This window comes from Mustela erminea, chromosome 14 (assembly GCF_009829155.1).
Source record: "Mustela erminea isolate mMusErm1 chromosome 14, mMusErm1.Pri, whole genome shotgun sequence".
In the NCBI taxonomy this organism is placed as follows: domain Eukaryota; kingdom Metazoa; phylum Chordata; class Mammalia; order Carnivora; family Mustelidae; genus Mustela; species Mustela erminea.
The window spans coordinates 66,326,215-66,338,648 of NC_045627.1; the positions used below are offsets into that span (position 1 = coordinate 66,326,215).

Consider the following 12,434-nt stretch of genomic DNA (forward strand, 5'->3'; position numbering starts at 1 on the left):
AGAAGTTAAGTAACTGACCCAAGTTCACACAGTTAATTCAATTAGCCCAGTGTGAGACCTGTGCTTTAGACCCGGACTCTCAACCTGACTCTTAACCTGTGTCTTCCTCACATTGGTCTTGGAGGTCTTTGAGAGTCTTCTGGGTGATCCGGGATTAGCTCCTTCCCTACAGAGAAGGCTGGAAGGGCACCAGGCAGCATTTGCACACCGCTGTTCTTTGCTGTCTCTTTGAGTGAGAGGAGACAGATTTCAGGAGCCCTTATGTTAACCCAAGGCTGCTGTGGAAGGGGATGGGAGGTGGGTAGGCTAATAAAGACTTAGGATTGAAGGAGACGTGGGAAAGCATCTTTAACTCCTCCTAGGGCCCTTGTGTCCAGGTCCTAGTTCTCTGTAGTGAAGACCAAACCCAAGAGATCCAGGGCCAAACCCTAGGCTCCGGGATTTTCCTTTCCTACAGGCAGATTTCTGGAGGAACTTACCTTGGGACTCACATCTCACTTACCCTCCTGCGCCAACATTCCTTCCTTGCTAAAGGTGCATGAGTCCACTTTTTGTCTTCCTTAACCGCCCACCTGCTTTCCTTTCTCCTGTGACAGAGAACAACAGTTTCCATCACCAAGACCATCCCAGGCAGTCTGCGTACTCTGTCGAGGGGCAGGGGAAGAAGAACAGGGGTCGAGATTTACTGGGTACAAGCGTTTGAGGAACACTGGATTAAATAATGCTTCTGGAGTTCAGCTCTCCCTAGGGAAGTGGAGGCAGAGATGGGAAAAAGAGCGGGATCCTGTGTAGACCAGACTTCTGTGCCAGGGGATGGAAAAGCTGAGAGAAAAGCTGACACCAGTAGGGTCATGAGGATACCACTTGTTTAGATTTCAAACGCGTTCCATTCCACGCTTCACTTAGGACCAGTTGGCTGCCCTGTGTTCAGAGCCTGGACCTCATCTGGCGAATTTCCCCGAGGCAGAAGTGTCACTGGATTCTTTCATGTGTTGGAGTGTGGGCAGCACAGCCCCTTTTAGAAACTATGTGGACACTTTGAACTGTGCTCTTGAGAGTCAGTGCCAAAAGAATGGCATTTCGGGGCCTGGTAAACTTGGGAGAAACTTTTTGATGTCCTTATGAAAGCAGTGTTTTGCTCTGAAGTCAGGGAGGGTGTGTTCTAGCAAAAGAATTGAGCCCAGATCTGCTTTCTCCACGTGCACCAGGCCTCAGAGGAGACCTCCGACGGGGCAGGCCTCCCCTCTCCTGCAACCTCTCCCCCCACTGCCCGGCACCTCCTTCGTGCTTACGGTGGACGTGGGAAGGCAGAGATGGGGGGAACTCTGTTGGTAGTGTTGTGAAACCCTCACTGTCAGAGCTTTCAGACACCTTTACCGTGTTTCCTTCTTCCCAAATCCCTTTCCACAAGGCCATAAGGCCCTTAAAGACCAGGAAACACCTGAGCCTGTGTGGCGGAGACGGGCACTGAGCCCAGGATCTGGTCTTTAGCTGTGCCCTCTACCTTGTCCTCTCTCTGTGACGTCAGGCACCTGAACGGTCTCTGCCCAGCCTTAGCCCTGTAGCTGGTTGCTGGAGTGCCTTGTTTATACCCTTGGCCAAGTAGACAGTGGAGTGTAAAGCAAGGCCCAGAGAGGAGGAACTGACCGTGTGACTTAAGTTTCCACTGGCAGGCGTCCGCCCGGATGTACGCTGTGGGCAGGGTCAGCCTGAGTAGCAGCAAATACAATGCTGTGGTTTTAGTTTCTCTGCTGAGCAGGGTTTTTTTGTTTTTGCTACCCCCCCCCCCCCCCCCCCCCGTTTCTTAGCCCCAGGCTTCTTGAGGGTGCGGACAATGACTTATTCATCTTTTTATCCCACATACCCCAACACAGTGCTTGGCACAAAGACAGCACGTCCAGTAAATGGATTAGTGTTTTTGGCTTAGAATAAACGTTGAAAGCCAGATGGAGCTCTTGACTTAGAGGTCTCAGCGAACATGGTGGGGTCCACAGTACACCTGGGGCTGAAGTTCAGGTTGGCCGGTGGGCTATCTCATTTCTTAAATGTGAAATGTCGAAAGACGTCTTCACCCCCCACCCTCATCCCCCCAGGGGTGTGAATAGAATTTAGCGGACTGTGGGGGCGGTTACTCAGCAGTGCCTGTTCTGGAACTGTCCCTGACAAGGCACAGTGTGAATCCTAGGTTCAGTCAAGATCATTTGATAAGCAAAAAATTATCTAGCAAATTGAGATCAGATGAGGTCAGCTGGGCAGTTCGCCCCTTTTCTTAAGAGTGAAGAATTTTGCTGGCAAGTTATCTCGGCCCTCTTTGGAATCACACTGTAATTCACCTTGACCAGTGTGTGTTTTGAAGGACAGGAAGACTGACTCGATGCTAATCCTAGAATATGTACTGCGTTAATTGTTCCAGGAACTTTCACAGAAAAGCTGGTTTTATTTAAAGCGTACTGCTAATTACACGGGAACCAGCATCTTTTTACCGGCTGAGTGGAACACCGGGGCATGGAGTGTTTCTGCTTGGACGTAAAGAAAGTGAGGCATCTGTTTCCTGTCTGAGGAAAACTTTGCTCTTACCAGTCGTCTTTGTGTGCGGAATCCTCTTCCCCCTTTCATGAACCTTTGTTGTTTTCTTCAATCTGCTGTTGTTTTGGGTTCAAATTTTTTTTTTTCCCTTCACAGAATGAACATTGGTTTGGACCGTCTTGGTGGAGGGTGGGCAGATAACCAGCAAGAAAGGGATGAGAGGAAAAGTGGCGTTTAAAAGCTATAGTTTCGGGCGCCTGGGTGGCTCAGTTGGTTAAGCGACTGCCTTTGGCCTAGGTCACGATCCTTGAGTCCTGGGATCAGGACCCGCGTAGGGCTCCCAGCTCCATGGGGAGTCTGCTTCTCCCTCTGACCTTCTCCCCTCTCATGCTCTCTCTCACTCTTTCTCTCTCAAATAAATAAAGAAAATCTTTAAAAAACATAATAAAAGCCATAGTTTCATATGCTAATTTTTTATTTTTTATTTTTTTTTAAGGATAAGGAAACCTGTGTGGGTACCAACAATCAGAGCTACATTTGTGACACAGGACACTGCTGTGGACAGTCTCAGTGCTGCAACTACTACTATGAACTCTGGTGTAAGTCCTTGCCCCCCCGGGGGTCTCGGCACCCCAGGGTCCTACCGGTTACTGGCTCTGTTCATTGGGAAGCAGTGGGCTGGGCACCTTTTCTCCTCTCCGGGACAGGTTGTGAGTCAAATCTGTTGCTGGGTCTGGAAGCAGCTGCTCTGTAGAGAAGGAGTGCTCGTGGGCTAAAGACTGAAGAATATGGGGGTGCCTGGGTGGCTCAGTGGGTTAAAGCCTCTGCCTTCGGCTCCGGTCATGATCGCAGGGTTCTGGGATGGAACCCCGCATCAGTCTCTCTCCTCAGCAGGGAGCCTGCTTCCTCCTCTTCTGTCTCTCTCTGCCTGCCTCTCTGCCTACTTATGATCTCTGTCTGTCAAATAAATAAATAAAATCTTAAAAAGAAAAGGGGGGGGGGGCTGCTAACGAATATGGTCTGAGTCTTCTGAAGAGGCTGTAGTTACCCTGTCTGCTGAGAAAGCTCCTGCCTGGGCTTCCCTCTGATGCCCCCTCCAGTGTGTGCTGAGCAGTGACATCTCCCATCCTTCCCTGGGCCAGGCCAGACACCCAGGCTTTGCCATCTTTGCAAAGAGAGATCACAGCAGCCAAGCCACTGTGAATGCTAGGCTAGTCTTTGTAAATAGCTATAATGCCATTTTCTTGTAAGAACATTAAGGGCTTCCAGAATTCCCTACAGAGCATCAAGGCGCTGCCTCTGTTTCTGGTCCCTGTCAGAGGGATCACCTTCCCCTAAGTCCCTGCTCACGGAGCCCTCCTGGAACGAGGCAGACTATAGAGGTTTAGCCCCCTCTGTTTCTTCCCCAGTGCTCAAGCTGACATGTCTGGAGGTTTGCTTCCCCGGTGTATCTCCCTCTGTTACTCTCAGCTAACTGCTGTGTGGAAACAGTCCTCATCTCACCACTGGTTCGGTTGAGGCCATGAACATGCACCTTCAGACTTGCACAAGGGTGGTGACATCAGCACAGTCTTCAGGGAGCCAGCCAGGTTCAAGGAGTTCACTAACTTGCTTTGTACTCTAATCTTCTCGAAGCTTGGATGAGATACCACAGAATGCTGGACAAAGAATGGGAGGACAGGAGAATCCTTAGGTCAGGGAGTCCCCAGGTGACCAGCAGCACGCTGGTTCTCACACCTGTCTGTAGAGAGGAGAAATGGTAGCTTCTTCCCCTAGATAGTTCTAAGCCCTCATCACTCCCTCCATTCGGAAACAAACTGAGCTGGTTCGTCAAAGTGTGTCTTTCCTGGCCCCGTCGTCCTTGTCCTTTCTCCCCCTTTTCTCTCTGATCTCCCCACTCCCTGCACACTGGTGATGTGGTCAGTAGGCAGCTGGAAGGGCTTTTGTTTGGTATGGGAAAGAAATTAGACTCTTGGCTGGGCAGTCTGTCCCTCTGCATGTAAATGTATCTTGTAGCCAGTGGGAGTGGTTCCTCCAAAAAGGACTTCTCCTCCTCCTTATCCTTCCCTTTCGAGGACTGAGGACTGGCTCGTCTGCCTTTCCAAGGAATCCAGGGGCAGTCAAGTGTACAGGCCCTTTGCAAGGAGAAGACAGGGCTTGGGGTGTCTATACCAGTCCTCCGTGAATGTAAGCAACCCAGGATTGTTGCTGTTTTAGAAGCGGTCAGGTGGAGGGACTTCCTAGAGGACACAAAGTGCCAAGCAGGTGAACAGACTGTGTTTAAATGTTTTTAGATGCAGATAACTGCAGGGCTCCAATTCTCCCTCCCACCCCTTGTTAAAACAAAAGTCGAAGCTGGGCTGCCCGAAAGCCACAGAGCTGCGGTTGGTTTTTCTGGGGCCCAGCCCAGGCGGCATCAGTTGCAAAAACATGGTGTCGCGGATGGCCTCGTCTCAGATTGACAGAGCCTCCTGGGCTTTTGGCAGAGGCTCAGTAGCCACCAGAATTGGGTCACCGTCGCCGGGGCAGGGGCGGGGCGGGGCAGCAGGGCCGGGCAGCGGGGCCTGGAAGACCCAGATGGCAGGGAGGCGGCCTGAGAACCAGGCACTTCACCCAAGGGCTTAAAGAAAGCCATAGGAGGAGCTGTTGGGTGGCTAATTCTCTCTCTGGTTGTGATCACTCAGGGAAAGGAGGAGGCCAGAGAACAGAGTCTGGATGAGGAGGAAAGACTCGCCATTCTTTGAGGTGGACCATGCTTTCCAAGTTCTGGAGGGATGGACATTGACAAAGCAAAACCGTCCTCACTGGTGCCCAGAAATGGGTTCTTGGTCAGGAGATGCCCAGCGAGTGTTCCCCCCCCCCCGCCACCCCGCCCCGGAATTCTTTGGTTTTCCTCCTCCTCAGGGTCTTGACCTCTGCTGGATAGGAGGGAAGATGAGTGTTGGGATAAGCCCCTTCATTTCTTTTTTTTTAAGATTTTATTTATTTATTTGACAGACAGAGGTCACAAGTAGGCAGAGAGGCAGGCAGAGAGAGAGGGGAAAGCAGGCTCCCGCTGAGCAGAGAGCCCAATGAGGGGCTCGATCCCAGGACCCTAGGATCATGACCTGAGCAGAAGGCCGAGGCTTTAACCCACTGAGCCACCCAGGCGCCCCAGCCCCTTCAGTTCTTATCAGAACTGAATTTTGGTCACTTTGAACCCATTTCCCTCAAATTGTCTCTAAACTTTGCCTGACATGTGAAAATAATGGGCTTTGCATTACTCTTTTTGTTTCTTTCCTTTGGAAGAAAATAAAGTCTCTGCCAGGAAATCCTTGGCAGAGTTTCTGTCAGAGTACCTCTTTAACCACAGTTGCCTACAGAGATGGCCTCAGGGGATAAAAGCAAAAAAGACATTTCCACCAGCGTGCTCACCTCTATGGCGCTGAGTCTTCTGTAGACTGAAGACTTTCTCACATGTGCATGCGCATGCACATGCACACGCACCACTTACCCAGACTCCCTTTCTCCATGTCTTTTTAGTCATAACCAATGCAGTAGTCATTCCCAGGCCTGCGTCAGATGGGAAGCAAAGGTCCTGCTTTATCACTGAGGCTATCAGAGCTGGTCATCATCATTACTGTTATTCCATACATTTTTTTAATTTTTAAAAAATTTTTAAAAAGATTTTATTTATTTATTTGACAGAGAGAGAGAAATCACAAGTAGGCAGAGAGGCAGGCAGAGAGAGAGAGTGGAAAGCAGGCTCCCGCTGAGCAGAGAGCCCGTTGTCGGGCTTGATCCTAGGACCCTGCGATCATGACCTGAGCCGAAGGCACAGGCTTAACCCACTGAGCCACCCAGGTACCCCTATCCCATACATTTTTATGGCACTTGTCCTTTAATTCATTATTCAATCATTTATTCATTCAGTAAACCCTTATTCCAGGGGTTCTCAAAATTTGGCAAGCCTCTGAATTTCCTGGAGGGCTTATTAAAACACGGATCTTTGGGTCCTGTTCGTAGTTTTTTATTCAGTAGGTCTGAGGTGGACCTATGAATTTGCGGTTCTGAAAAACTCCTGCTTGAGGCTGTGACCCCTTCTGTGTTCGTAAGTGTAGAGAGCATAATCCTTGCCATCAACAGGGAGACTCCTAGCAGAGAGAGGAGATAAGACAAGATGCCCCACCGGTGAGACAAAGTAGAGAGTGGAACATATGCGCCAGAACTTCTATGAATGTTCAGAAGGACAGTTTGCTTTGGCTAGGCAGGGTTTAGGCAGGCTGCATGGAAGAGGTGGCATCTGAAGTGGGCGCTAAAGGGTGGATAGGATTTAAACATAGGAATAAGGGTAGACTGGTTTCACAGGCAAGGGAACCCAGTAGGCCAGGGCCCCACGGGAAAGAACAGAGTGTGCATGATGTTGACCTTTCCCCTGGGGCCATGGGGCTTGTCTGGGAAGGAATGGGAGATGAGGGTACTAATGTGCTTGGAACTCTGTTACATGCGAGACACCAAGAAAGGTCTTCGTGCACAAACCTGTGAACAATGCCTGTCACCCCCGTGTGTCAGGCCTGGGGGTGTGAAGGAACTGTTCACCTGGGTCAGCTGACGGATTGGGTCAGTGCGCCTCACTCCAAAGCAACCCCCTCCAGCACTCTATGTGGAGGGGTGACGGGCCCTGGTCGTGGAGGGTCTCAATTGTGTGTGTTTGATTCCCATCTGGGGATGCCCCTCATGGAACAGGCTGAGCAAAGATGAAAACCAAAATTGAGAGAAGCCACCAACATGTTCAGGCCAAAGAACCTGAAGCTGGATCTCCTGATTCTCATCCTAGGAGTCTTTCCACATACCACACTACATTGTGCAGGGAGAGCTTGGAGCTGGGAATTTCTGCTCCTGAAATAATCTGAGGGACCTTCGCTCGGGCACCAGTTTTCCCTTGTTTGGGCCTTAGTTGGGCAGTGGAATTCCCCTGAGGTGGCATGAAACAGACTGTGAACAAATTCACTTGTTTTTCACCTGCTAACTTTTTCTTTTTAGCTTATCCTAAGATGTGCATTGTTGAGCTGCTCATAACAAAAGCTCAGAACATTTGCCACCCTTAGCAGAGTGGGAAGTGGAAGGCTGGGGCCTTCTTCTAAGCTGTGATTGGACCTCTGTTCCAGAGGTCCAGGCTTTAACCCACTGGGTTAAAGTCCAGGCTTCTCTGGACAAGGATAGGTTGATCAGTAGTGCTCGGGCTGGTTTTCCAGTGAATTTAGCGAAGAACAGAACCTAGAAGCAGACTTGGACTTGTTTCTCATCCTTGCTTTTTTAATGGAGTATTTTTGGGGAGAATTTAAAGAGAAATGGAAAGAAAACCCTTCCCATCTGTGGTCACACCTGTAACAACAGTAGTAATAACAATCTAGGAAACTTACCATACGCCAAGCGTGGTTCTGAGTATTAACTCATTTGGACCTCACAACGACTGGTAAGGTAGAAATCATTATTCTCCCTGTTTTACAGATGAGGGAAGTGAAAACAAAATGACCAAGGTCACAAAGCTAGGCAGTGGTTTTGTGAGCTGTGATCTGAACCAGGTCACTGCCTTTTCTCTTTAGTAATCTACAGTCGTGCTTCTAAGAAGCTTGTCCAGTATTTGAGATGAACTTGTAAGCCTTTCATGGGCTTCTTTTCCCAAATTGGGGCCTTTTCCATAGTGGCAATGGTAGAAGCTCCTCTAAGCGCTGCAAGACGCCAGGGAGGTCACCCGCCGTCCTGTGGGGTAGAAGGAGAGCTAATTCACAGTGTGCTTTGGCTTCCTAATGAGGAATTTCCTGCCCATTTGGGGAGTGGTATTTTCCCAAGTTTATAGTGAACTCAGGGCACATGACTCAGTTCCTACAGTGGGCTGTAATTGTTTTTCAAAATATGTTTTCTATTTTGCTTAACATGACAAATCCTCCCCACCATGAGGTCACAACGTTCAAAGTTGTCATTGGGAAATGTAATCTCTGGATAGGTGTGTGTTTGGGGAAGAAGAGGGTATGCTTTTGTGTGTCTCTTTCATTAGGTTTTTCTTTTTTAAACTTCGTACCTTGTTTGTAAGATCTAGGGAAAAGATCAAAAGTTTGTAGGACTCCATAGGGGACCAGTCTGGGTATTATCCCTTTTAAACTTGGTGGGACACTACTTTGACCAAAATGGCTTTCAAGAGAGTCCATTTTGTGGGGACCCAGATGAGAATGCCTTCTGCCTTTCCACATTAACTCCATCAAGTGGGATCAACTCATTAAGGGTGTTTTCTGGCCTGCGCTAACACTCCATCTTGCCACTGGACCCATTCTTTTTCCAAGTTAGTTTTCCCTCAGTTTTGTTCTACACAAATAAACTTTTGTTGTAGTATATTAGAAATGAAGGAATTATAGGATTCCTGGGCACAGTGAGTTAAGCATTTGTCTTTGGCTCATGTCATGATCTTAGGGTCCTAGGATCAAGTTCCAGGTCAGGCTCCTTGCTCAGCTTCTCCCTCTGCCTGTCGCTCTCCCTGCTTGTGTGCCCCCTCTCTCTGACAAATAAATAAAATCTTAAAATTAGGGGCACCTGGCTGACTCAGGCAGAAGAGCATGTGACCCTTGATCACAAGGTCGTGAGTTTGAGCCCCACATTAGGTGTAGAGGTTAGATTACATAAATAAATAAATAAATAAATGAAAACTTAAGGAAAAAAAAAAAGAAATGAAATTAGAACTTAGTTTGAGACTTAGGTAAATATAACATCATACAACTGGCACATAGTGGGGAGAGTTTTTTTTACCCATAATACTGTGTTAAAAAGTAAGGTGGTGGAGTTTTAGTGAACACATGGGTGGTTCTCTTAGCTATGACTAAGACAGTTTTGCCAAGGGTGTGTATTCCAGTTGTCTCATTTCTTCCCCCAGTCTCCTTCTGCCCTGCCTTATTTTTCCTTTAAAATTAAAAAAACAAAACACCACCTCCCTTTTTCTATTATACTTCCAGTTTGGTGGATCTCAGCCTTTTTTCTGGAACAAGAATTCTCAGGAATTCTAGTGACACTGTAATGAATGCTTCAATCCTTTCCCCCAGAAAAACCTATAAAGACACCGTGTTGGTCAGGATAGGTTATAGGTCAGGCTTAGTGACAAAGAAGTCCAACGGAGTGGCCAGAAACAACGTGTTTACTTCTCACACTCTCTGTCCATTGCAGGTTGGATGGGAGCTTGGTTCCCACCCAATCATCATCCTGATGCCAGACTGATCCCGAAATCTCTGTCTGGAATAATGCTGACTGTCACGGTAGAAGGAGGACTATAGGAAGGAAGGTCTTACATAAACAAGAGATATCCTGGTCTCTAAGTGACAGAAGTCACTTCCAACCCTTGTTCCGTTAGTTAGAACCAATCCCGAAGCTGTGCCCAATCATAAGGGAGCCACAAAGGTCAAGCCTACCCAAATGCCCAGAAGGGGAAAACCAGAAATATGTGGCCAACATGAGAATTAGTACCTGAGCTTTTTCTCATTAAAAGTGTGTGTTTATTTATTTTTTAAAGATTTTATTTATTTATTTGACAGACAGAGATCACAAGTAGGCAGAGAGGCAGGCAGTGGGGGGAGGGGAACAGGCTCCCCGCTGAGCAGAGAGCCAGATATGGGGCTCCATCCCAGGACCCTGGGATCATGACCTGAGCAGAAGGCAGAGGCTTTAACCCACTGAGCCACCCAGAGCGCCCCAAAAGTGCGTGTTTAAAAAGAAAATCCCGACTGGCTCTGTCAGGAGAGTAGTGCCACTCTCAATCACGGGGTTGTGAGTTTGAGACCCATGTTGGGGGTAGAGTTTACTTAAAAACAGACCAAAAAAAACCCAAACAAACAAAAACAACAACAAAACGTTAAAAAAAGAAAAGAAAATCATGTTATAAAATGAGAAATATTGCCCCTAGATCGCTTATCTTGCAGCATAAAAGTTAAAAGTTGGTTTACCTTTAGGTAAGAAACTACTGAAAAAAATGACTTGGGAGGTAAAAACTAGTCGAGTCAGATGCAGTCATCTCTCGGGAGAATGTACTTTTTCGAATTTGAACACGACAGAGGTGCGAAGGATTGTGAGATTATGCTGGGCAAATGAGAGACATGCAGGACCATGGAAGAGTGGTGAGCCCAGAACCGCTTAGACAGGACTCTCAGACAGATCTGGAGCCGGGCGCAGCGTGCTTATCTGTGCTGCCTGCTACAGGACAGCAACAGGGAGCCACTTGGCTCCCAGAGCTCCTTTCTGGCCTCAGCCCCACTTCAGAGGGCCCCTGTGACAGTATTTATCTAGTCCTCAGTCAGCCAGCAGCCACAGGAGAGAAATGTCGGTGAAATTAAGCAAAGGTCCGCAGCAAATCTGGTAAGAACCACAAGGGAGAGAGAGTTCTGACTTCAACTTAACGTACATGTTCTCTGGTCAGATCTTATTATTATTTTTTTTTCCCCAAGATTTTATCTTTAAGTCACCTCTACATCCTATGTGGGTCTCAAACCCATAACCCTGAGACCTAGGGTCACTGGCTCTACTGCCTGAACCAGCCAGGAACTGGGGTTTTTCTGTCTGCCTAGGGGATAAAGGGACGAAATCTGCTGCCTGTCCTCTTGTTGCCAGGCCTCTGCAGAAGGTTCCAGTGCACACTGACACGGGCTTAGACACTGTAGGAGCCCTACAGTGGTGTTGCCAGCCTGCCAGGGCCAGATGGCTGCGCTGCCATCCTGTCTCATTCTGTAGAGGTGGCTTTGTGGGGAGAGTCTCCAGGGACACCCCTGGGGGACAGAAAAAGCCATTGCCCGAGCCCACACCCTAAGCGTCAGTGCGATCTTTTAGAATACTGTATTCTGGTACAAACAGAAAAAAAAAAAAAAAATCAGAGGACTATTCCTATATAAGCCTGTGTGAGGGAAATGTGGGTTTGGTTTGGTTTGATTTTTTAAGTAAGCTTTACACCCAATGTGGGGCTTGAACTCACAACCCCAAGATCAAGAGTCACATGCCCCACCGACTGAGTCAGCCAGGTGTCCTGGGGCTTTTTCTTCTTTTTTAAAAAATGATATTAACTCATTCTGACAAGAGACACGTGGAAATACTTGAATTCTAACCACAAATTTATAATTACAAAGCAGGTTGTAAAAAAATACATGTAGCATTGGTAATGGAAAAAAAATTCGAAGTTATTCAGGAATAGAGAATAAATGAGCAACCATCTGTTCTCACTTAGTAACAACTCACCTTAAAATTATTCCTCAGATAGGGGCGCCTAGGTGGCTCAGTGGGTTAAGCCTCTGCCTTCGGCTCGGGTCATGATCCCAGAGTCCTGGGATCGAGTCCCACATTGGTCTCTCTGCTCGGCAGGGAGCCTGCTTTTTCCTCTGTCTCTTTCAGCCTGCCTCTCTGCCTGCTTGTGATCTCTGTCTGTCAAATAAATAAATAAAATCTTTAAAAAAAAAATTATTGGGGCGCCTGGGTGGCTCAGTGGTTTAAGCCTCTGCCTTCGGCTCAGGTCATGATCTCAGCGGGGAGGATCGAGCCCCACATCGTGCTCTCTGCTCAGCGGGGAGGCTGCTTCCCCCTGCCTCTCTGCCTCCTTGTGATCTCTCTCTGTCTATCAAATAGATAAATAAAAAAATCTTAAAAAAAATAAAAATAAAAATAAACTGCCACTGATTGCTTGTTAAAAAAAAATTATTCCTCAGATAAATTTTTTATTGAGAAAAAAGTATTCTTTTTATTTCAAAGAAGTATATGTTCATCTTAGAAAAATTAGAAATGGGGGTGCCTGAGTGGCTCAGTCGGTTAAGCATCTGCCTTCGGCTAAGGTCATGATCCCAAAGTCCTGGGATCAAGTCCCTCCTTGAACTCGCTGCTCAGCGGGGAGCCTGCTTCTCTCTCTCTTT

At 47.8% G+C, this 12,434-nt stretch overlaps 1 protein-coding gene across 2 annotated transcripts in view; it reads left to right on the forward strand.

Annotated features, from left to right (window-relative positions):
- Positions 1 to 12,434, forward strand: part of WBP1L (WW domain binding protein 1 like) — a 59,148-nt gene that overhangs the window by 41,793 nt on the left and 4,921 nt on the right. For both annotated transcript variants that reach the window (XM_032313934.1, XM_032313935.1), the window contains exon 2: positions 3,023 to 3,125. In XM_032313934.1, coding sequence (XP_032169825.1) covers positions 3,023 to 3,125 — 103 coding nt within the window. The remainder of the gene's footprint in view (positions 1 to 3,022; positions 3,126 to 12,434) is intronic.